General features: G+C 46.3%; 1 protein-coding gene across 16 annotated transcripts in view; it reads left to right on the top strand.

Moving 5' to 3' along the window:
* The window catches only part of TMCC1 (transmembrane and coiled-coil domain family 1), a 152,347-nt gene extending 127,686 nt beyond the window's left edge, over positions 1-24,661 (top strand). For 9 of the 16 annotated variants that reach the window (XM_043443516.1, XM_043443513.1, XM_043443514.1 and 6 more), the window contains 3 exons: positions 964-1,895; positions 17,633-17,768; positions 20,460-24,661. In XM_043443516.1, the coding sequence (XP_043299451.1) occupies positions 964-1,895; positions 17,633-17,768; positions 20,460-20,777 (1,386 nt within the window). In that variant the 3' untranslated portion in view covers positions 20,778-24,661. Of the gene's footprint in view, positions 1-963; positions 1,896-1,989; positions 4,413-9,934; positions 9,953-11,387; positions 16,168-17,632; positions 17,769-20,459 lie in introns of those variants that run through there. The other 7 variants (XM_043443520.1, XM_043443519.1, XM_043443518.1 and 4 more) reach the window with 3 other exon arrangements.
* The last annotated feature ends 711 nt before the right edge of the window (positions 24,662-25,372 follow it).

Below are 25,372 nucleotides of genomic sequence, written 5' to 3'. Positions count from 1 at the left end.
TTCTGTCTCTGTCCCAGATGGTTCATGTTACCTTGCCCAAGTTAATCACAGCTACTTGTGATTTGGGCTTTTAACTTTCAAGCCCATACCATGTTCATGCTTGCCACTTTCAGCAGGACCTTCCCGTTCTCCCCTTCACATGCCTCCAACTTCCAATTTAGTGTCCCTGTTGGAACAGACAGAATGATTCTGTACCCCTTGATATGGTTTGATTAAAAAGACACTGTGATAACAATTGGATTTTTATATGTAGCCACTTAAGTTAACCTTTCTCACCAGCGTTTTCAGATGACTGTAATCTGAAAGCAAGAATTGGAATACAGTGATGTGTAAATACGGAGGCAGTTTTCTTATGATTAAATTGAAATGCAGGTGTACTATGTTGTACATAGATACACTTCTGAACACAAGTATGTGTGCTGAGTGTGAGTTAATTCATGCTTTAAACTCATCAGGAGAGCTTTATTATGTAAAGGAATACTGTAAGAAATCCTCTAGCAGAAGATGAATACCTTTTGCACAGATCCCAGCTTCTGCACATCTTTTCTCCTGTGTCTGTTTTGCTTGAAGCAAAGTGTACTCGTTTGTGGACAGTATCCAAGCCGGAAAGGGGGAGCTGGGTCAGCACTCTGTGCTGAGTGGGCGTCCCCGGTGGCTCAGCGGTGAAGAATCCACCTGCCAGTGCAGGAGGTGTGGGTTCAGTCCCTGGGTGGGTAAGATCCCTGGAGGAGGAAATGGCAGCCCGCTCCAGCATCCTTCCCTGAAGAATCCCATGGACAGAGGAGCCTGGTGGGCTCCAGTCCACGGGGTCGCAAAGAGTCGGATAGGACTGAGTGACTTAAACAATTAGAACAACACTCTGTGCTGAGTAGGTGAATTTTTTCAGTACATTGGGGCCCATCGATGGTGGAGAGCGAGTCCCCCTGGGCTCCTTCTAACCTCCCCCTCTTGCTTTCACACCAGATCGAGCGGTTGGAAGTAAGCAGCCTCGCCCAGACCTCCAGTGCGGTGGCCTCCAGCACCGATGGCAGCCTCCACACAGACTCCGTGGATGGGACCCCAGACCCTCAGCGCACAAAGGCTGCCATTGCCCACCTGCAACAGAAGATCCTGAAGCTCACGGAGCAAATCAAGATCGCACAGACGGCCCGGGACGACAACGTGGCCGAGTACCTGAAGCTGGCCAACAGCGCAGACAAGCAGCAGGCCGCCCGCATCAAGCAGGTCTTTGAGAAGAAGAACCAGAAGTCAGCCCAGACCATCCAGCAGCTGCAGAAGAAGCTCGAGCACTACCACCGGAAGCTCCGGGAGGTGGAGCAGAATGGGATCCCCCGGCAGCCAAAGGACGTCTTCAGGGACATGCACCAGGGGCTGAAGGACGTGGGCGCCAAGGTGACCGGCTTCAGCGAAGGCGTGGTGGACAGCGTCAAGGGCGGGCTGTCCAGCTTCTCCCAGGCAACCCACTCGGCCGCTGGGGCTGTGGTCTCCAAGCCCAGGGAGATTGCGTCTCTAATTCGGAATAAGTTTGGCAGCGCCGACAACATCCCCAACCTGAAGGACTCTTTAGAGGAAGGGCAGGTGGACGAGGCGGGGAAGGCGTTGGGGGCCATTTCCACCTTTCAGTCCAGCCCCAAGTATGGGAGTGAGGAAGACTGTTCCAGCGCCACCTCGGGCTCAGTGGGCGCCAACAGCACCGCCGGCCTCGCCGTAGGAGCGTCCAGCTCCAGAACCAACACCCTGGACATGCAGAGCTCAGGACTCGATGCACTGCTCCATGAGGTCCAGGAGATCCGGGAAACCCAGGCCCGACTCGAGGAATCCTTTGAGACCCTCAAGGAACATTATCAGAGGGACTATTCGCTAATAATGCAGGCCTTACAGGAGGAGCGATATAGGTAAGTGATACGGAATTCAAGACCTAAATATATGATAGTATCGATGTTAACATGCTCCTCTCTCGATTCATCCCACCCTCTTCCTCTCCTCCAGTGTCCACAAGTCTGTTCTCTGTGTCTGCGGAGATGCAGCTTTAAAAGGTCTGTGTAGAGAGTCTTTCTCTGGAGTGTCCACAGCACTTTGATGTTGGCATGAGTTCTCCTCATAGAGAGCAAAAGAGAGGCCAGCAGAGTTAAATGACTCCCAAGATCGCAAACCCATCACTGTAGCCCTCCCATCTTCAACTTCCAAACGGAGCCCAGGCTTTCTAAGGCATTCCACTTACTTACTTACAATCCCAGCATCACAAACCATTGCAGCCCATAGCTCTACTGCATGAAACTGAAAAGATCTATAACCCTCTGAACTCTGTAGAAATCAAAGAAAGAGCCCAGCCAAAATGTACTGAACCTTGTAGATATTTGACTTTAAACACACTTATCTGGGCAATTGATATAGAAAGATTGAGACTGGAAAGAAATCTAGATACGCCTGCCTGTTACTTCCATGAATTGGCAGCTCTTCGAATGAGAGTGGACTTAAATGTGAAACGGTTGTACAGTAGTTAGAAAATTCTCCAAGGGCTGAGTGCTTTGAGCCATAATCTGTGCTCAGGGTAGGAGCTGGTCTCTTCTTTGTGTTTCATATCACACACTGCATTCATGTTAGACCACTCTTAACCAGCCTCCACATGTGTGTCTTTGCCTCTGCGTTTCCATCGCATGCATGCGATGCGGTAGAAATAATATCCAGCTGGTGCTGTCAACCAGAGACAGGCCACCTCTCTGAGACAGATGTAAGGGCCAGCATTACAGGAGCCACGCGTCCTGCTGACAGCCACAGGTTGGACCCCGAAAGGCCTGCGTCTGGTCCTGTCCCACCTAGCATCTGGAGTCGCAGTACTTTTACTGTAGTGTCAAGGACTGAACAGTTTCTTAAGGTCCCTTTACCTCTTGGGGAAAGAAAAATAATAAAAGTGATTTTTGTTTTTCAAGTTTGCTCTTATGAGGTAATTTCAGGGCCTGAGATTAATTGTTCACCTGCTTCAGTTAGTTCTGAGAGGAGTTACAGCAGCAAGCTCTTTCCATGTGGTAAAAATGTCACTCGGTCCTACCTCTTATCTTTACTCTTCTGTCCTTCAATTCTGACTTAAGACTTGAAGGGAGAAGAAAAGAGAAGTGTGGGAGAGAGAAATGAAGTTCTAAAAGCAAGTGAATGACTGTTCTTATGTCATTGTTTTATATATTCTTTAATATACTTAGATGAAGAGGGAAATGGCAACCTACCCCAGTATTCCTGCCTGGAAAATTCCATGGACAGAGGAACCTGGCAGGCTACATACAGTTGATGAAGTTGCAAAGAGTCTGACATAACTGAGCACACACACAGAGTGTACTCAGAAAACAGTATCTAAAGCAGTGAGCAGTCTAACACACATTCAGCTTCTAAAAACACCTGATACTTTGTACCACCTTAAGCCTAATTCCCAGGTTCAAATTCTAGTTCTGCCACTTGCTAACCTTGAAAACTGGACAAGATTCTTAACCTCTCTAAGTCTTGATTTCCTCATCTCTAACATAGAAATAATAATAGTCCTTTATAGGGTGATTGTGCCATTTAAATGAAATAACTTATGCACAGCACGTAGCTCGGTGCCTGGCTCCGTAGTGCTTGATTGATGTTAGGTAGCAGCTGCTACTGCTGCTATTAAAATACATTGCCCTGAACATGGAGACCTGGGCATTCCATGGTCAGTTGATCAGAAAAACAACTGCCTGCTTTGACCTCTTTATTTTGAAAGGATAGCAAAACATTCCAGTTTTTAAATTCTTCCAGAGCTTAAAATTCATATAGAGTTTGTTATGCCTTCAAGTCTGGTGTAGGCCAGTGTGAGAAAATCAGGGAGTTGAAAAACAAGTCTCCCAAGGCCACCTCTGTGTCCATTTAAAATAATTCACAGACAGGACAGAACTTTTAGCTCCTAATTAGTACCTCATTAAAAGAACCACATCCAGACCACTTGTGACGTAAGCTGAAGTGTACTTCTTTCACTGCATTTTGGATTCTTGGTAGTAAGTAAATGCCTAGTTTTCTGGAATGAAGAGAGAATAAAGGGAACTTGTGAATTTTCAAAAACCGAAGGGGCAGGAGGAAGACATATCTGTCACATCACTTCAGCTTGAGAGTGGTCTTTTTTTTTTTAAATGGAATCTTTTTTTTTTTCCCAAGAAAAGCAGTGGAAAAGTCAACAACTGTTTTACTCAATTATTTCGTTGCACCAGTATTTCCATGTATAGAGCAATAAGGGAATTCTCCTCTATCCCATATGTCTTTACACGATAAATATATTTATCTAATTTTGTTGGCCTTTGGACTGTTTTACATAAATGAGATTTCCACCACAGATTGTAGTGTATTCTTTAAGGCACCACAGCTTTTCACATTGTAAGCATTTTTGCCGCATTTCTCTCCCTTCTTTTAACAGAGTAGTACACTGAACCTGACGTGATTGGAAATAGCTGACAACAGCAGTGCTCTAGCTCAGAAGGATCCTCTCAGCCCAGTGAAGGTAGAAGCGCACATGCTTCTGCAGCCAGTGGTCCTGGGCAGCCTGCTTGTTGCACTTCTGTCAGCTGCCTTTTCAGTTTGTTCTCTCTCCTGTCCACCTTCTCCACACTCTGAGTGAGCTGCCTGCAGCAGCCTCTCTCCACGGATTTCTATTTCTACTCTGTTCCAGGCTTGGAAGGGATAGACTTATGAGACTCTTCTGTGACCAAGAAACCCATTAATGTCCATGGCTGCTCTAGATGGGTTTCTGCTTATTTTCTCTGCTTTAGTTTGTTTTACTAACATCTGAGTTGACAGGAGGGAGGCCAGGCACAGTGTTAAAGGAGGAGGAAGAGGACTGTACCTCTGGCAGCATTCGGTAAACTCCTCCGATGCCCACTGTGCTAGCTGTTTCTTGCATATTTGCTGATCCTCACGGTGGACCTTTAGGTACACTGTACTTGATTTTGTGTGCTTAGTCGCTCAGTCATGTCCGACTCTTTGCAGCCCCGCAGACTACAGCCCTCCAGGTTCCTCTGTCCATGGGATTTTCCAGGCAAGAATACTGGAGCGGGTTGCCATTTCCTTCTCCAAAGGATCTTCCCAACCCAGGGATCAAACCCACACCTCCTGCATTGGCCAGGTGGGTTCTTTACCTCTGAGCCACCTGGGAAACCCTAAACCCAAGTCTACAGATGAGGAAATGGAAACCCAGGGAAGTTTTAAATTTTGCCAAAGATTACTCTGTAAATGGTAAAGCCAGGAAGCACACCCAGTTTAATGTGACTCCAAAGCCTGGGGTCTCTTCATCCCAGGACAAGTGTTTTCCCAAAGTCAACCCTGAAATCTGTCTGATTGACAGACTAACCTAGAGTCTAGCTCTAAGAAGCATGAACTTTAATAGCAAGAGCTTTAGGGCCTTTTTGAGGACCCAGTGTCTATTTCTGTAAAAGTTCTGCCTATTTTTAACATATTCTATAAAATTCTGTGAATGCACAAGCTCTAGAAAGTTTTCTCAAGCTTGTACAACACTTTAGGTGAATGATAAGGGACCCGTACTTAAGTAAACCCCCATTAGCCCATCCTGATTTCCCCCTTGCAGAGCCCATTCTCAACACCGTCAGTCCCTTCACTGGTGAGTGCTTCCCGTCGGTCTTACCCAGTGAGCTGCACCAGGGGAGAGTCTGCCCGAGACCATCTTCTTTGGGACCATCAGAATGACTCAGAAAGCTCTCTTCACCCACATGGTTGTGCCACGAGTGGGGAGTTTGTCTTCAGCGCCCACACACACTTAGCCCAGGCAGTCTGTGTTGCAGAGCTTGGATCTGAACTCTGCCTCAACCTTGGGCCCCTAACTAGGTGTTTAGTCTTTTCGCTTTGCTTTGGACTCTCAGATGTGAGTGGGATTGTATGTCTGAGAAGGCAGGAGACAAGATATATAGCCTTTTTTTTTTTTTTTTTTTTCCGGTGATGGGATCTGTGCTGACATCAGATTCTCTTTGTCCATCTAATCTCTTCATCCCATTAGAGTATTATTACAGATTGGTTCAGTGGCAACTGGGTTCACTTTACTTCAGAGATAGAGGGGACCCTTAGATATCTAGTGTAATCTCATTCCACAGATGAGTCCCCTGAGACCCAGAAAGATAAAGTGACTTCTGCCAGGTCACACAGTAAAATGGTTTAACATATATTTAATTGGCTGCTAAAAGCTGGAGGTTTAGCCCTGTTCCCAAATTAAGTGTACCATGTTGAGCTACTGTAGGAAGAAGTTAGGCTGTGGCAAAGTGCATTGAAACCAGGAGAGAGCTAGGAAAACAGTCCATCAGTAATCTCACAGGTTTGTTTTGTCGTTTTTCCCATAGGGAATCTGACCCGGAATTTTGCTACTGCTTGCGTGAAGGCAGGCAAAAAACCCTCCTGGTGTTGATGAGCAATAATGCCATTTGAAAGCTTCTATTTTAAGGGGATTGCTGTTCTTTGGAAATCAGCTTCTGAGACTGTTTGTATTAAGCCCAGGGGTATTTTAAATCGCACTGAGTCATTAGAGCAGAAGTACAGGAGGAGCCCGTCCCCACGAGCAGCTGTCACACGCTGCGGAGCAGTTGGCAGCGAGGCCCAGCCGGCCAGGCGCCGGCCACTGGACCTAACCAGAGAGGCTGTTGTTAAGTGTGAATTTATTTTACTATCACTGGGCATAAGACAGAGATACGGTCAGATACAGCTGTGGTAGCCCCATGTTCCTTGGGTTAAACCCGTCTCTCAACTGTCAGTCGATCTGAGAGTCTGCAGATGGTATGCAGACCAGGTTTGGCTGTAAGCTTGAAATAGAAACTGAAAATATTGGCTCAAATTGGTTCTTCATTTATAAGAGGGAAAAATGCCTGAGAAGTGCACCTAGGAGACAGAGCTTCATTCAGAGGGTAAGATCTTGCATCTAAGAGACTTTTCATACAGATGAGCTCCTCCCAGATTAGCCCCTGGAGAGGTGATGAAGTGGGAATGGGAGGGAAGAAGGACGGACGGGGAGGGCGAGCAAATAAAGCGATCACTTTGTCAATTAACAGAGGCGGACAGGCCTGAATCAGCTGCCAGTTCCGATGCTAATGAGCGCTGGGACCCGGTGTGGCTCACCGAAGCCGTTTCCTCCCTAAAGACAAGGTGCTGGTGTCTGTGGTGATCACTAAAGGAGGCAATGTCTTGGGGGCAGCCAGAATGATGTGAACAGTGCCAGGATATCAGAAAGTTGTTGTCACCGTCTCCCCCTGTAGCCTTTATTTATTCCCTCTGTGCTTGAGGCATCTGCTGCTTTTCATCTTTTAAGATAACGCACTGCCTCTCCTGAAAGCTGGGGGGACTGGTTGTTGTTGATTGGGGACTGAAACTGTGCTTTTTCCTTTTCAACTGAAGGCTAGTGGAGTCTTTCCTAGCCTCTTTTTGGGCCTCGACATAACTAAGGGAACAAAAGGTAAGGAGGGAAAATCGGTTTTCTTCCCCCCAGTTCAGCCAGGGGCACCTTCAGGCTCCCACTGCGCGTCCTGTCTCCAGCCGCCCCGCTCCTGGCCGCATCTGCCCATTCAGGTCCAGCCTGTCAGAAACCACCTCGGGTCTCTAGGACGCCTGGGGAGATGATGCACTCATCTGCTGCCATGGTTGCCTGTTGGTGTCAGCTGGCCTGGGACCTAGTCCTTCCTGTTCCTCTCAATACCTGTTCCTCAAGATTCTTCAGCCATCCTGTCCCAGTGACCTGTTGCCCAATCAGGGAAGCCCCACAGGCTCTCAGAGATGGCTCCAGACTCCTGAGCCACACCCAGAGTGGTGGTGCATTCCCAACTCTGCGCTCACCCAGCTTTCTCACTCGCCAGGAATGTGGCCCCAAAGAGCCCTGGCTTGTCTTTGATCTAGGAAGGTGACTACTGTGTTGACTGATCCAATGGATGAATTGGACCAGTTTCCAGGACCAGCTGGGAATTTTCACTTCCCAAGACCAGTATTCATTTATCATTGTAAACCTGCAGCAGAATCTAGATGTCTTTTTGACTGTCTCCCGATACAAAATGTTTTTGGTGTTAAATAAAAATTTGGGAAAAAAAAATTTTTTTTTAATGTTTTATTTTATTTATTGGACACACAGCCTGTGGGATCTTAGTTCCCCAACCAGGTATCGAACCCATGCTCCCTCCATTGAGAGCTCAGAGTCTTAACCACTGGACCACCAGGGAAGTCCAAAATTTGAAAAAAAAATTTTTAATTAATTTTAAAATAAATAAATAAATATCTTGGGGGGAGGGGGAAAGTAGGTTCCCTAAGGGTGAAGAACCCCCATGGTGAACTTAACCCAGATGGATTCTTGTGGTCAGACTAGACTAGACTCAGATCCTGTTGTTAAAAGCCTGGAATAAGTTGCTCTGAATTCCTTTTGGGAAAAAAAATCTAGATGTATTTTAATACTTTGTAGATAGAGCAGTTTCATCTTGGTGGGGAAGAATTTCACCTCCTCAAATACGATATAATCTACTTTTTTCAAAAAAGATCTTTCAGTGTTCAGGCTTTCTGTTTACTAGATAGTTAAGCTCAAATCATATTTCGCTGTCAATGTTCCATTTGAGTTGTAATGATTTAGGAAGGGACTTTTAAGTTAGAAGTCTCAAAATGAGATTATTCATCTTATGCTACTTGTGTTCCATGTTAAATCACATGAAAAGCATGTGCCAGTCGAAGTCACATACTAGTAGGGTCAAGAACACCCACCCTTCATGTCCACAGAGAGTTTAAGCAGTGCCGTATGAAGGGGTTACAAGTCCCTTACAGGGAGTTCTTGATTTTAAAAAATAACACATGAAAGGCTGATTCACAGTTTACTTTCCCTTTTTTCACCCTCTGCTGGTTTGGCATTAATATTTAAGGAGAGAATGGAGGTGTTCTTTGTATGAATTCCCTAGGTATCTGACTTCTCCGTTTTAGAATTCGGACTGGAAGTAAACACTGAAAAATAAAGGGAGCAAAAGAGTTTATAATATTCAAAATGGGAGGAGTGGAAAGTTGGTGAGAGTATTTTCTTCCTTCCTTTCGTTGTTTAGATTTTTCATTTGACTAACAGTATGGAGCGGGGTGGAAGTTATAAAAAAGACAATAATAAAATCTAAACAGCAAGAAGCATGAAGCAAGCAAGTCTCATCCTCCTACATTTCACTAGCAGGGGAAAGTTGTGGCATTTTTTCCTCAGCCTCCCCTTTCTAAGTTACATTTCGAAGTACCTCCCAGAGAGGAAGGAGGTGAGGATTACTGAGCAGTGTCTTGATGAGTCTCCAAGGAAAACACTGCACAATAAAAAGGCATAGTGGGCCAGGTAGCTATTGTTCTCGTTATCTTTGCTGGCGTTTTTGATGTTTCGATGCTTACAGTGATTAATTGGTTAGACTGAACCCTAAACTCCTCCACCCCGCATGCTCCACCACCCCAAATTATACCACATCATTTTTTACTGGGCTCTTTGGGCTAGTCTGTTTGCAGACTGTAGTTTCACATGTGGTTTATGTAAGCCTCTCAGGCTGGAAGCCCTGAAAAAAAATATTTGAGTGGAAGTGGCTAAGCCTGGTCAGGTTTGTGCTTTTCAATTTGCAGGTTGTGAAAAGAGCTGAGGGACCAACTTCCCTGACCCAGGTGGGAAAATTAGGGAAAATGTTTTAGTAATGACAGGCCAGTCGAGTTCTTTCAGGGAACTGAGACAGCCCAGAGGGCGGCATTGCACAGCACCAGGGGCATCTTGCCAACCTCTCTGTTCATCACATTCGGCAAAAGCCTCAAAGTCTATGGCTTTCTCGTCTCCTCCCTGATGGTCCCTGCAGATTGGAGGTGCTTTACTACCGTGGTAACCCAAACACAACTGTTTGTGTGAGTGTGATAGGATTTCCACTGCACAATAACAGCTGCAACTTTTCTGTTCTTTCAGAAAGCCATCATTCTCCAGGTAATTCTTATGACTTGAAGAGGGGAAACAAACGCTGGTAGTTACTAGTGGATGAATTAATGGGGCCGTTTCAACTGGACCCTTTGTGGGTTTTGCTTCACCCCTGAGTTCTGCAGCTTTGTGTCACCTCAGCAAGGCTCCTAACCTGTCTGTGTCTCGTCTGTTGGGAAATGGAGCGCTTCTGCTTACACCAGTGCTACTTGGCTAGTTAGCTACCTGCTAATAAAGCGCTATCTTTGGGAGCAACAGTTACATTTTCCCATTCAGGAAGACTCAGCCTGAGGGGATGTTGCTGTTAATTCCCATGTAACTGTGAGTAAATTGTTCAGCTTCTGAAAGCCTTCCTTTTCTGCAAGGGCATGGTAACCCAGGGTAAGGATTAACACTTTCAACTCAACTCTTTCTGGAGGTTTGCAAAGACCCAGTATAATTTATTCGAGAGGCTTTGCCTCACACACATACACAACACATACCATGAAAGGAAGGCGGATAGGAGAGTTTTTAACCAATTTAAAGGACAGCTTGGAACAGGCCAGCTAGTTCAGTTAGCCAGGGAGATGGCCGGAGCCATTGGTGTGCTTGTGCTGGCCCTCCCAATGAGGAGGCAAGAAGTAAGAGCTTTGTGCCCAGCGTGGAGAAGGACAGAATGCCTGCCCCATAAACCCACTTGGGTGATGTCATAGGGAAAGCGTGAATACACATGAATATACTGGGAGTGCTGAAAATTCTGGAATATGTGAAACTGAGAACGTGGAGACAGATGAAGAAATGAAGGATTAAAGAATCAGAACAGGAAGCCATGAACAGTGGAGCCATGTAGCACTTGGGATCCCGTGGCGATTGACAGGCAGTCCCCTGGAACCAGCTCACTAGAGCTTGGACCTTTTTTTTTTTTTTTTTTGCCAGGCATTTGTCATCTATCTCCTATGTAATCCTCACAGCCACCCTTGGGAGGAGACGGACTTCTTAACAGGTGAACAGGGTCACTCACACCGGTGTTCTGCAGAGTCAGGATTTGAGTCTGAAACCTGGATGAGCAGATTCATAGTCTGGGACAAACTGCAACAGCATAAAAACATTTTCAAGTGAAAAAAAGGTACAAAGCAGAAGCAGTGAAGGTGGAGGGCCTTTAGATATAATGTGGGGTGAACAAAATTCAGTCCTAACATGGCTTCCAGAGCCTTTGACGTGTTAGTAACCTTTATATGACAGACAGTGGTTTATAAGGTTCGAGTTAGAAACACGTGCTAAAGACTTTTGCACTTACTGTGATTCATCTGTAGCATTATGTACTCATCAATAGTGTTACATAATTATAGAATCTCCCCTTCTGCAGGCAGGTTAAAAAAAAATCCGAGGGGCAGCCTCAGGTGTCCTTTAATAAATCATCTTAGCTGTTCATAGGTGTAAGTATGCAAAACATGTTTTGTCACAGCTCAAAACAGCCCAAAAAGGAACCTGAAAGAGGAGATACCTGCAGGAGGGAACGCCATGGAATACTCTCAAGCCAAAGTTGTCAACATCACGAGGAAATCCAGTTGATGAAAGAGACTGAGTATGAAACAGACCAAACACACGCAACATTATACTGCCGGAGGATAGCAGTGATAGCTCCAGAGAACTGGGGAAGAAAAACTACACGTAGGCTGCTGTGTCCCACCCGCTTTATTCTTCAAGGAAGAGGGTGAAATCAGGATACTTTCAGACACATGTAGATTAAATTACCTCTTATAAAGCCTTGCTGAAAGAAATACTAAAGAAAAAAGAAAAGAACTTAAATCAGTGAAAGAAATCAATAAAGCAGGTTGGTAAATCTTAAGTAGGGGCTTAAAAAATTATATTGGGAATTCTTAATGTCTGCATCAGCTTGGATCTAAAATTCTGGGAGAGAATATAGGATTCAAGGGTTGCATTTCAAAGAAATATTAAAGTGTTAAAAATTTGAGGGGTAAAAAAAGCGTATCTTATGTCCTGATCTGCCTGTCACTCAGCACCTGGCAAGTTTCTGTTCACGTCATTCCTGTTCCCTTAAAGTGATGGATGCTGGGACCTCCCTGGTCCAGTGGTTAGCTCCCACCTCCAGGCTCCGAGGCGTCTTGCCCTTACCTCCTGCCTTCTGTGCCTTCCCCTGGAATAGAATACAGGCTCATCTTTACAAATAACACGAGGCGAGAGAGAGAGTGATACTGACAGATGTGTGGGCAGTCAAGACTTTACCAAGGTTTGGTTCTATGGAAATCCATGGGAACTACCTCTTATTGCTGAAGGCAGGTGTCGCAAGTAATTAGCTGAGAGAGGGACTTGGTGTGAGTGAGGAGTTCCTAGGTTTTAGTTCCGTTTTAGATGGATAGCTGCATCTGTCTAGCAGTGAAAACAACTCTTAAGAAAAATGAGCCCCTGCCCCTGGAGGTATTCACAGAGAGATTCCTTGTCAGGGCTGTTGTAGAAATAGTTCCTTGATGGGAAGAGATTTAACAAGGCTTCCTCTGTTCCCTAGAATTTAAGATTCTTTATAGTCAGGAAACTGATTTTTTTACCTTTCAAACAATACTTTATTTGTGGTGTATTTCTCTTTGTAACATACTGATTTTTAACAACTCTAAAGGGGAAAGGAGGGAGGTATGTGAAATAGTGATCCTCTTAGATACGTGTAAAATAGGGTGTGAGATACTGGATTTATTTTGTAGTTAGCACAATGATGTGGAGTGCTGATGAGTCTAAAATGAGACTGAGGCATGAATCAGTCACCACGGGAAATACTTGGTTAGTTAGAAGGTTTTCAGATTCCCATGAATTCTTTTCAGGGAGCAAGTATTCACTTGATACCTTCTTCATTATGAACTGGAAACATTTTCACAACAGCCACTGTGTTCTTAGTAGACTGAAGATGGAAAGAAGAGAAACGCATTTTTTAACACCTGTGTATGCAAACGAAGGTTACAAGGTAGATTATTAACCTCAGTTTACAGATGAAGGAATTTGCTATGTAAAGTGAGCTGACCTGAGACCATGAAACTTTAAGAGGTAGAATTCTCAAAGGACTCACACCCAAATGCTCCTGGCTATAATACCTATAGTCATTTTTTCCCAGTGTTTACTATAAAACTTTCAAACACACTGCAGACTTGGGGAAAAAAAGTGTACCATGAACTCCCATACTATTAATGCATTGTTTTATTGTATATCTTTCCATCTATCCATCCTTTATCTGTTGTTGTTGTTGTTTTGATGCATTTCAAAGTAAACTACAGGCATCCGTAGTCTTTTTTTAACAGCTTTATTGAGATATGCAAATCAGTGGTTTTAGTATATCCACAGATACATGGAGCCACCACCATAATCAGTTTAGGACATTTTTATCAGTCTACAATCTTCTGTACCCTGCCCCAGCCCCTGGCAACCATTAATCTTTCTGTCTCTCTAGCTTTGCCTATTTTGAATATTTCATGCATGTGGAATCATACAGTTTTCAGTTCTTCCTTACTGGCCTCCTTCATCTAACACATTTTCAAGGCTCATCCATACTGTAGCGTGTGTCATTACTTCATTTCATCCTCTTTCCCAATAAGATTGCATTGTATGAATAGACCACACTTTATATATCCACTCATCAGTTGATAGACAGTGGGTTGTTTCCACTTGGGGCCATTATGAATAATGCTTCTATTAATATCTGTATACGAATTTCGAGTGGAAGTTAGTCTTCATTTGTCTCTGGTGTACACTTGGAGTGAGATTTCTGGGGCACATGGTAACTATGTTTAGAGCTCCAAACTTATTTTCCAGAGAACAGCTGCACCAGCTGTTTACCAGGGTTTGAATTTCCCCACATCTTCACCAACACTTGTTATCATCCTCTTTCCTATTCTAGGTCCATAATCTTTTTATTACATCCTCCTGTTGACTCCGCCTTGACATAAAGCTTCAAAACCATCGGTCAGTGTGGTAGTATCCAGGCCCCTTTGCAGCTATGTGATTTGAATCCACTTTAGACCTGACTCACTGTTCTTATGAAGGGAATTCATCTGGGCTTCTTGAATGGTTAAGAAACCGGGCTTTAGAGTCAAACCTACCTGTATTCAAGTCCTTGCTCCCCTACTTAATTTCTCTGCCCTTGGGCAAATTTCTGTATCTCTCCAGCTTCAGCTTCAGCTTCCTCATCTGTAAAGTAAAGGTATTAGCTACTGTCTTCTTGGGGCTGTGGAAGTTAATTTACATAATCCATGTTAAATCGATTCAGCTAAGTCACTCAGTCTTGTCTGACTCTTCGAAACCCTGTGGTCTGTAGCCTGCCAGGCTCCTCTGTCCATGGGATTTCTGAGGCCAGAATACTGGAGTGGGTTACCATGCCCTCCTCCAGAGAATCTTCCTGACCCAGGGATCAAACCTGTGTCCCGTGCGGCTCCTGTGTTGCAGGTGAATTCTTTACTGCTGAAGCCCCAATTTACATCATAAGCATTGAATCAATGCTTATGGCAGCTGCTGCTGCTCTCACTTTTTAATCTATTCTGATGGTATTTGTGAGCCAGGTTTAATGTCAGATGAGCGTCTCTAACTTTCCTGGAAAGCCTGAAAGACCATACAGCTTGTGGGCTGAGAGACGGAGGTGGCAGCCCATGGAACACACGCCAGAGATGTCACCTGAGTCTGCCGCCGTCAGCATGCAGGCTGGTTGTCACCACCACCAGGCTCCCCTCCCCGCCACCCCACATCAGCCCTAGCTTAGAGTTCTTTGCTGCCAGCCAAGCCCAGCTCTTCCCCTCAAAGGAACTGATACAGTGGAACACCCCATTTTTAAAAAGCCTCTAGCCCCTCTGTGGTGAGGGGAGAGAATAATGAAATCATCCAACACTGACAACACCACACACAGTGGGTTTAATAGGACGGTCATAAAAAGACAGTACATTAACCTAATCTCGTGGCATTTGTTGAACTTAAAACATGATGGAAAATCAGCTCCAGAGGTGGCACTGTTTCCAAGTGTATGGCAAGGCCTACAGATGACGTGAAAAGGCAGAGTCCCAGAGAACCCGCCCGAGTCTCAAACACAAAGTGGAAACCTTGATCAGTTGTTCAAGTCACTCCAGTGACGGTTTTGGTGGGCAAGAAAGCAGCACAGAGATTGTTATCAGGGACGCAGGAGAACTAAATAGGAGTCAGTAACGTAGCAAAGAGAGTCAGCTGGACCTTTATTTTTAATCTGTGTCTCATGGAGAAGGAATGGGGTTTAGGATCTAATTATTCATTATATAATTATTAGAAGGGAGAATGTTGCTGATGCCGCCGCCACATAAAGATGAGCTTGAACAGAAAATTTCCATGGATTCCTTAAAAGTTTGTGTACCGCACATCTGGTTAAACCACGAGGAAAGGGGAGGGTAGTTTAAATGTTTGAGTTCTGACATTTCTGTTTTTTTAATACGAAGTTTGCTGAGACTTGCATGCCAGTGTTAGGTGTATGCTTGCCTGAGAAGCACCCAGTCGTTGCATCTGTGGGGAATTGTAGAAGGGTTCTAGAACCCCACCCCACCCCCACAGGTACCAAAGTCTGCCCATGCTCCAGCCCCTTAGGGAACCCAGGCACACCCTCCTGTATGGTGGAACTCACACCTAGAGTACATACAAGACCTCATACAGTGTAAATGCTCTGTAGATATTTGCTGGCGCTCAGTAAATGCACATCTTACGTTTTAGAACTTGATGGAATTGTTGTGTTTTTTTTTAATACTTTCTATCCGAACCTGGTAGGACCTGAAGGATGTAGATCCCCAACTGTGTATCCTCCTTTTGGGGTGAGCCCTCTGTCTGACCGAGAGGCTTCCGCTGTAGTCACCATCAGCTAAAGCTGTGTGATTCCTCCCTTTCGGGGCCTCTTACTGTGTAGTCTTCAGCCTTTCCCCTACCTACTTAGCTCTTTCCTTTTTTTTTTTTATTCTGGGGGGTTCCTAGAACTCAACCCACAACCTGCCTGAAGCTTCACCAGTAGCAGACAGCCCTGTGTTCCTCATGTCAGCCTTCCCCCTCAGCATCTGCTTTGGGTCCATGTACTGTCTATTCCAGATTCCCACTGCCTTCCCTGCCTTTTAAGGGCAGATTTCCTTTTTTTTTTTTTTTTTAATTCATTCATTTATTTTACTTTACAACATTGTATTGGTTTTGCCATACATTGACTTGAATCTGCCATGGGTGTACATGTGTTCCCCATCCTGAACCCCCTCCCACCTCCCTCCCCATCCCATCCCTCTGGGTCATCCCAGTGCACCAGCTCTGAGCATCCTATATCATGCATTGAACCTGGACTGGCGGTTCGTTTCACATATGATAATTTACATGTTTCAATGCCATTCTCCCATATCATCCTGCCCTTGCCCTCTCCCACAGAGTCCAAAAGAGTGAAGTAAGTCAGAAAGAAAACTACCAATACAGTATACTAACACATATATATGGAATTTAGAAAGATGGTAACGATAACCCTGTATGCGAGACAGCAAGAGAGAGACAGATTTCCTTTTTTCCCCCCCAAATGTTCCGGTTAATTCATATATTTCTACCTCCCGCCCTTTACCTGGGTTCTTTGTCCAGTCTCTGATCTCTTCCTTTTAAATGGTTCCAACCCCACAGATCCATAGATTGCCTGCCCAGGTACCGTCTTCATGTAGAATGAATCTCTTCACGTGAATCCGAAGTGCTAGCGGTGACCCAAATGAGCGAAACGGTCCCTGCTCCTGAGGAGCCGTCTCTCCGTGCATTCCCCCACTTTCCTGCCCATCCGCAGCCACAGTGCCCCCCCTTTCTGTCCCTAACGCCTGCCACGCTGATTCTCGTCTCACGAGCTTTGTACTTGTTTTAAGAGACTTCCTTCAGCTTGAAGAGACTCTCCCCCTCACATCTGCACGTGGCTTGTTCACGTCATCACCCAGGTTTCAGCTCTCGGGGCTGGGAAAAGGTCCTCCTGAGCAGTCCGGGACTGCCAGGCGCACTGCCTACCCCGTGGTCTTCTCCGGCTCACCTCCCCGTGCCTGCAGTCGTCTTGGTTCACTGCCTTGCACCACCACTGTAGAGTGTAAACTCCTGAGGGCAGGCGTTCGGTCTTGCTTATTACCACAGCCTTCCCAGAACCTTGAACAAACCGGGCACACAGCAGGCGCTCCGTAAACGTCTGTGGACACTGTGCCGGGCACTGTGCCTGGCACTAGGGATGGTGGGCTCTGAATGACGAACGTCCAGGTGAGTGAGTGACCTGCGCCGGCCGGAATAAGCTCCTGGTGATTGCTGGAAGGTCAGTTTCCGTTTGCGTGCTGTGTATCTTCTGATGAGACTGCTTAATGTCCCTCGGGTTTTTGCCTCTCCCATATGCCGCTCAGGGCAGAGTAAGAACGGCCTCGTTTGTAATGGGTCTGCTCAAAGCTAACCAGGGCTGCTGGCCTCGCTGCAAATACCGTGTGTTGGAAGAATGTGGAAGAGCCATGCTGCTGCTGTGGTACGGCCTTGTGAGAAGCTGTCCGTCCCAGGGACCGAGAGCTGTGCCCACTAGCATGCCCTGTTACCCCAGGCCACTCACCTGATTTCTCTGTGCTTTCATTTTCGTCCTTTGCAGAGTGGGTTTGGGGGGGTTGGATATGAATAATAACCAACAGAAATACAGAATGTGTGAAACATTTAACTTTTCCCTCTTGTTAGATGTGAACGATTAGAAGAACAACTGAATGACCTAACAGAGCTCCACCAGAATGAAATCTTGAACTTGAAGCAGGAATTGGCCAGCATGGAAGAGAAGATTGCGTATCAGTCCTACGAACGGGCCCGGGACATCCAGGTCAGCACGGTCGGCCAGGTGGAAAAGCAGAAGGCTGAGAGAAAGCAGAATGGTGGTTCCCAGGGGCTCGGGGCAGGGAGCTGGGGGCGGGTTACTGTTTAAGGGGTCCAGTGTCTCAATTTTCTAAAATGAAAAGAGCTGTGGAGGTAGGTGGCGGTGATGGTTGTACAACAGTACAAATGTGTCATACCACTGAACCGTGCACTTAAAAGCAGTTCAGATGGTAAATTTTACATGATGTACATGTTACCACAATAAAAAAGGAGGAGAAAAAGGAATGCTGCACCGACACCTGCTGCAGCCTGGGTCCACCCCGAAAATACGAAGCTCAGTGAAAGAAGCTGCTCACAAAAGGCTGCACGGTGTATGATTCCATTTACGTGAAGCGTGCAGAGTAAGCCAATCTATGGAGAAAGTGGATCCGTGGTTGCCAGAAACTAGAGGGAGAGAAACGGGAGTGATAGCTAAAGGGGAGGGGGTTATTCTAGGGATGATGAAAATGTCCTGGAATTTAATAGGAATGATGGTTACACAAAACATGGTGAACTTACTAAATGCTTCTTAAGTGAACACTTTAAAAGGAGTACATGGTAAATTTTATGTTATGTATTTTACCACACACACAAAGAAATGTTTAGGGGCAAAGACAGAGAGGACAGAGTATTACAAGAAATATAGACCGCCTGTGTCACACCCACTCTTCAGATGCGGTGTGTTTTTCAAAGTAAAAGTGTCAGTCGCTCAGTTGTGTCCGACTCTCTATGCCTCCATGGACTGTAGCCCGCCAGGCTCCTCTGTCCATGGGCTTTCCCAGGTGGGAATACTGGAGTGGGTTGCCAACCCCTCTTCCAGGGGATCTTCCCAACCCAGGGATCGAGCCCGGGTCTCCCACATCCCAGGCAGATTCTTTACCGTCTGAGCCACCAGCATCTCTCAAGTCTGCACCATTTGGAGGTGGTGTGCTTGCTTGGCTTCTTGGGAAATGTTTCTTGGGCTCAGGATGATCTCAGTAGATGGAGGAGCACGGATGTTATGTCTGTGGTTACTGCTTCAGGAGCTGCTCTGACAGGTCCCAGGGCCACGTCTTCTGACCTGACTTCTTCTGTGGCAGAGGCCTCACTGCCAGACCCACCTTATACAGCTACACCACGAGGCCGTTTCTGAGAATAATGGCAGGCTACACATTCCCTGGGGTCACCAGCTGACCAGCTCAACAGTAACAGCGCTAATGTTGAAGGCTAATGGCCCTCTAGTTTAACCCATGGCAAAACAGAATGTTTTAACTTTTTCTCATCCCAGTTGGGAGATTATTTTTAAAAACCCTAAGAAAACTCAAAGACTTACGCCAGGACCTTCAGCACTTTATTCCTTGTGGTTTTCCCTGCCTTTCTCTGGCAGCTCTGGTGGTTTCATATGAAAGCATCCTGAAATAAACCAGTCTTGGTGCTGTAATACATGAGACATGTATGACAGAAGCCTCAAGGAATCAAGGGAATGTCTAGATCATTTGCCCAGATGCCCCCTTTTCCATGACCCAGAAGTCTGTTTACGTTTTAGTTTTTTTCCCAAGGTCCTTCTGGACTGGGGTATATCTGTTGTATGTCCATTCTCTAGCTTAGCTTCAGTCTGAAGTTGCCTTGCCTTCACCTCAGATCCCAGGAAACCAGGACCCACTGAAACCGAGGTCACATAACCCAGGGATCCTACCACTGCTGAACTTCAGAGGGTATCTGACCACGGCTAAGGAAATAGATCCTTCCTCTGAGTGTTATGGTCAATTTTATATGAACCGTGGGTGAAGGTTATGAAAGGAAATGTTGGGTCAGGTGTTGGGCATAGTGTCTGTTCTCTTCACGGAGACCAGCTCTTATTAAGAAGACAGTGCAGGGAGACCCTTTTGCCTGATGTTGGGGAGTTACTTAGCTTGAAAAGCACCTGGTAGTATGTCCAGAGGAGGTTCATTCCTCCATGGTTCAGTGAGAGAGGTGAAAATAACCCAGATCTCTCCAGTAGGGAGCTGGCTGAATAAACTGTAACCTAGCCAAGCTGTAAATGCTAGGTAGCCATTAAGAAGAACCAGGTGGTCCTCCACGCATTGACGCAGAGAATCCCCAGGGCCCTCTGTCAGGTGAGAAATGCAAGTCCCATGGTGTGATACTATTTGCATGAAGCTAGAAAAATTTTAAATAATCCCATGCATTTCCCTAAGGATATCTGTGTATAGACTTAAACACAGGTAAAAGGGTGAACACACACCAGATTGGCAGAGTCACTTCAAGGGCAGGGACTGGGATTCAGGAAAATACCAAGGGAGCCTGTATGTCCTGTTACGGTGAACAAGTGTGTGTGTCCTGTGCAACTCAAATTAATAATTGTTACATGGGGGGAAAAAAAAGAAACGCAATCGTGGATTTGAGGTCTTGTCATTAAAGTGTTCAAGACCAGATCTGATTGTGGCTGAATGCAGCAGAGTGCAGTGGAGGGGAATCATAGTTGCTTGAATCGTAATCAAAAAGTGAATAATAGTTGCTTGAATTGTGAGTTGTGCCGTGGCCCCTCACACTCAAGGCTCGCACACATCTCAGATCTCTGACGTGGCTCGGGATGCATCTGGCCGCCCGGTGGGGCCTGCCAGCTGCCCTGGGCGCCGTGAGCATCCCGAGGCTTACCTGTCCCCTGTCTGGCCCGCAGGAGGCCCTGGAGGCGTGCCAGACCCGCATCTCCAAGATGGAGCTGCAGCAGCAGCAGCAGCAGGTGGTTCAGCTGGAGGGGCTGGAGAACGCCACCGCGCGGAACCTGCTGGGCAAGCTCATCAACATCCTCCTGGCGGTCATGGCGGTCCTCTTGGTCTTCGTGTCCACGGTCGCCAACTGTGTGGTCCCGCTCATGAAGACTCGCAGCAGGACGTTCAGCACGTTACTCCTCGTGGTGTTCGTCGCCTTTCTCTGGAAGCACTGGGACGCCCTCCTGGGCTACGTGCAGCGCTTCTTCTCCTCCTCACCCAGATGATGCTGCCGGCGCCTGGAACGCAGTGCTCCCCTCCCCTCCGGCGAGTGCATGCGGCGAAGACGTAGACGGCCACTTCCCTCCTCTGGAGTTTTCTACAGCAACAAAAGAGTTGAGTGAATCTGTTTACATTTAGAATAATGTTTTTTTTTCTTCTTCTTCCTCAAAAGACGCAATTGCAATAGTATTTTTTAGATTTTATCCAAGAGGTTTTTTGGGCAACAATCTTGGATCACTTTTATGTAGCATGATTTTCCTTGGGATGCAAATCTGAAAACAGTCCTTTCACATGAACCCACCCTCTGGGGCTCACTGAAGGGCATTCTAAACGTGGCTTGAAGGACTGCTCTGAAACCCGCTGAAAAGACGCGTGAACGCCTGACTGGGGAAGCCAGCTGAACCCAGCATCCTGCCTTGTCTGGGCTCTCCGCCTCTCCCCGTCCCAGACTGACTTTACTGTGAAGTCCTACCACATTCCATGTCTGAGTTTCTGTGCTCGGGGTGGATTTTCCTTGTCTGTGGAAGAACACGTGGATCTCCCTGGCTTTCTCACCCAAGTTGGCCACTCACGCTAACCCTGGAAGTATGATCACTTTGGAGCCTGGTCCCTTAACCTTTGCTAGGATACAAAAGAGGACATCACACCCAAGGATCACTGCGCAGTCCTACTACAGTATTTTGAAGTAGCCCTCTAACTACTTAATTTTAAGCAAATCCCATGGCCGCACTTTTAAGGTTTTTTTAAAAAGATGTGTATAGTCACCAACTTAAAACAAACAAACAAGCAAACAGACCCGAACAGCGTATACTTGAAGAATGTGACACTCGAGCTCTCAGTGCTTCCTTATGGTTTCTAAGGGTTTTTTATTGTTGTTATTATTATTATTGGGTTTTTTTGGAAAGGGTTGGGAGGGTCTTTTTTTTTTTTTCTCCTTTGAAATAAAGAAGTGATGTTTTTAAATGAAGAAATGTGTGGATATTTAAGTGTGCTGCTCCTTGTCCTGAAACAGTTTGAGTAAAGGAAACCTTGCTGTAAACGCCACTCTCCGATGCCCTTGTTCTGAGACACAGCTTCAGCTCCCCGCTCTCTGGCTGCTGCTGCTGCTTCTGATGTCCTGCCACCCCACGCCTCCCCGCGATGGGCTTGGCTTGGTTGGAGAGGAAGGGGGTGCTCAGGGAGACGGGAGGCTGTCTCCGCAAATCAGCGTGACAGGGTAGAGGCGTTTCTGCCCCGAGACTTAGGTTCACCCAGTGACTTTGGGCTGGGGCTGTCTCTAGGAAAATCGGAGACTGTGCTACAAGAGTCATAAATGATTCCTCATGCTTTCTTAATTTATTTCTTAACACCCCCTAACTACCGAGACCAAAGTGACGTGGAATCTTGCGTCTGTATTTTGGCCCCAGCCCGCCTTCATTTCACAGCTTTATTCTGTCTGCCCGAGAGAATCAGCTGAGGATGATTCTCCCTAGAGAGCAGAAAAGGAAGCATCAGGTTAGAAGGACCCAAGTTTGGGGTGTAACATGTCGTCAGCCTCCTCTTCACCGAGACTGACGTATTAGCTGTGCTCAGTGGACCTTTATATAGAGAGAGAGTTTAGAAAAAGGAGCTGAGCCTCTGGCCCTGTCTTATCACCAGTTCTACCATCTTGGTGGAACTCGGACTTCTCGAGCCTGTCCTGAAAGTGTGGTCAGCCTTTTCATGTTCATAGTATTGAATCACAGATGCTGGTCCCTCTTGGCCTCCATCCTGTGCAACCAGGCCGTGAGTAAGGCGCAGACGTACTCTGCCCTGGAAAGAGATGCACAGCACGCTCTGCCCATCCTCCCTATGCCAGGGGACGCTTCTGGCACCAGAGTAGCCTCACCTGTTCGTCTGAGCCAACAGCTTACATGCCAGCTCCGGCCTCCCGTGGCTGGGCGGGCTGGCCTTCTCAGAGTCAGTGTGTTGTTTCCGTCATCATTTCGATGTTTTAACTCAGGTACCCCAGTCTTCACTCCATCCTCCACCCCCAGATGGTGACAGTACACCTGTTAGCTCTGTGAACCTCTCGGAATCACCACCCAGAACAAGGACCATGGGGGTGAATTTTCTTTTAAAAAAAAAATAATTGGAACCAGTTTATGTCCTGGCCCAAAACAAATTGTTCCCAAGACCGTGTATCTAAAACTGTTGGGACTTCCCCAGCAGTCCAGCGGTTAAGACTCCGTGCTTCCAATGAAGGGGGCGTGGGTTCAATCCCTGGTCGGAGAACTAAGATCCCTCATGCCGTGCAGCACAGCCAAACAATAAAAATACAAATGATAAAATGTTAACTCTGCCTAAATACATTGCAGTGACTTTAGGTAGAAGTGCCAGAGGACGCCACGACCTAGTCAGACTAGCACAGTGTCTCCTCACTGTCTGCTTTAGGTTAATCTCTCAGGGGAAGGGCCACGAAGTCATTGGAAATAACTCTAGCCACAATCCTCCAGTTTTTCTAAGACAGAACTTTTGAGTCCCCTGAACTGTGGAGAGGCTACAAAGTTTGGAGGGCACTGGAAGTCACTGGCTAGATGGACTGAAATTGTTCCTTTTTTATTTGTTTGTTTTGGGACAATTTCTATCAAAGAAAGGTTTGCATCTCCGGAAGCTCCCTGAGCTCCCAGCCAAACAGGCCCCCGCTGACTGTCCCTCCTCTTCATCTGTCCCAGGAAAGACCTCCTCCAGGCCAGGTCAGGCCCAGTAATGGCTTTCTAGCTCTCCCATCCCTTGATTATTCCCCAGGCCCAGCAGTTGTCTGCACCTAATGCTGTTTGTAACCGTGCATCTGTTTTCTCACCTGCCCATCCCTGTTGCCTCTGAGTTTCTTTGCATTGTGGCTGTCCCTGGGATGTCTTATCTGTTCAGAGTTCTCCTGTAACCTCCCTCTCACATTTAACAGTTCTGTGGGTGGAAACATCTCGCTTTAACGCTTCTTCTCTTCTAAAGACTGCGTGCATTCCCTGTGAAATGAAGCATTCCTGGATGACTGGTTAGTGCTGGTGTGTGAGGCTGACCATGGCAGCCTGGGGGACTCTGTTCAGGTTGTAGAGTCTCACTAACATTTTACCTTTTATTATATGATTGTTGAAGGGCACTCCTGTCTGCTCCAATTTCAGTTCTTTGGAAAGAAACTCAGTGCACCCTAGCAAAGAAGGCTTTCTATTCCACTGGCTCCTGAAGAAGCAAATGTAAGGTTACATTTTATACTTCACTGACTGGGTGGGGTCTTCCCTCTCCCCTGAGCCCCTCCCACCCAGTTAAGGTAAAAATTTGCTTCCAGGAAAAACTGGGATCAAGCCTTCCTTGCTAGCCATGTCGTGATAACAAGCATAACGTTCACGTGGTCTTTGCTGCATTTGGTTTTGTTTTCTGATTTCCTATTCCTTGGAGGTACAGTCGGATGAAATGCTGAATTCCAAGTGAGTTCCAGCAAGGAGCTGCCTTTCAGCTTTGGAAAACATGCATCCAAAACAAAACCAAATATGATAAAAAAAAAAAAAAATTGACACAGGTCGGATTGTGGTTCCCGCCCCCACGTGCAGCTGGGGATTTTGAATGTGGCTCTAAGAGTTAACATTGCTGTCTGTGTGTCGTGTATGCTGGGTGATGCCCTCAGTAGGAGTGATTACTAGACTGTAAGTGTGTTTTATCAAAGTGTGTAAGAGTAAAAACTCACTTGCACGAATTGAAAAGTACAGAAATGACACTTGTGAACGTGTGAACATTAACACTGTAGTTGATAGATCTTAAGCTGCTAATTGTTGAGAGAGAATTACATTTATGTTGTGTCTGGTTGCTGCCAATTCTCAGCAGCACTTTTACTGTACATACGAATTTGAAATAAAGACCTCAGCTATTAACAAGGTGGTTGGATTTGGGTTTGTTTTACTCTTCTTTTTTGCATATTCAGTTCCATTGCAAGTTTGTCGGTCTGAAAACTTTCCACTAGTTTGTGCATTAGAAACTCTGTGTGTGAGTGTGTGTGTGTGTGAGAGAGAGTGTGTGTGTTTAGCCAGTATCTCAAAATCATAACTGATAACTTATGGCTGGGTAGCTGTCACAGTTTCCTTGGATTGTATATACTTCATTTCAGACGGGCACTTTGCCACAGTTCCTCTACACTGGTAGGTAAGACTGCCTCCTGAAGGCTTCCCAGGTGGCTCAGTGGGAAAGACTCCACCTGCCAATGCAGGAGCTGCAGGAGATGTGGGTTCGATCCCTGGGTCGGGAAGATCCCCTGGAGGAGGACATGGCACCCCTCTCCAGCAGTCTTGCCTGAAAACTTCCACGGACAGAGGAGCCTGGCAAGCTACAGTCCACGGGTCGCAAAGAGTCAGGCACAACTGAGCACGCAGGCACGCAAGACTGCCTTTTCATTCTTAGGAGGGAGCCCTCTAGAGGCAGGACCTTCCACATTCAGCACCTGATAACCCGAAATGGGTGTGATAATCCATGTCCATTTTGTTAATCAACAAATGTTATGATGGGACTAAACACTTGCTTAGTAAAACATGTACCATTTGAAGTTCTGCATTCAGGCAAGGGGTTATCTTGTAGCCTATCTCCATCTGTGGTT

This window comes from Cervus canadensis, chromosome 22 (genome assembly GCF_019320065.1).
Source record: "Cervus canadensis isolate Bull #8, Minnesota chromosome 22, ASM1932006v1, whole genome shotgun sequence".
Lineage (NCBI taxonomy): Eukaryota > Metazoa > Chordata > Mammalia > Artiodactyla > Cervidae > Cervus > Cervus canadensis.
This window is presented reverse-complemented; position numbering and strand designations above follow the sequence as displayed.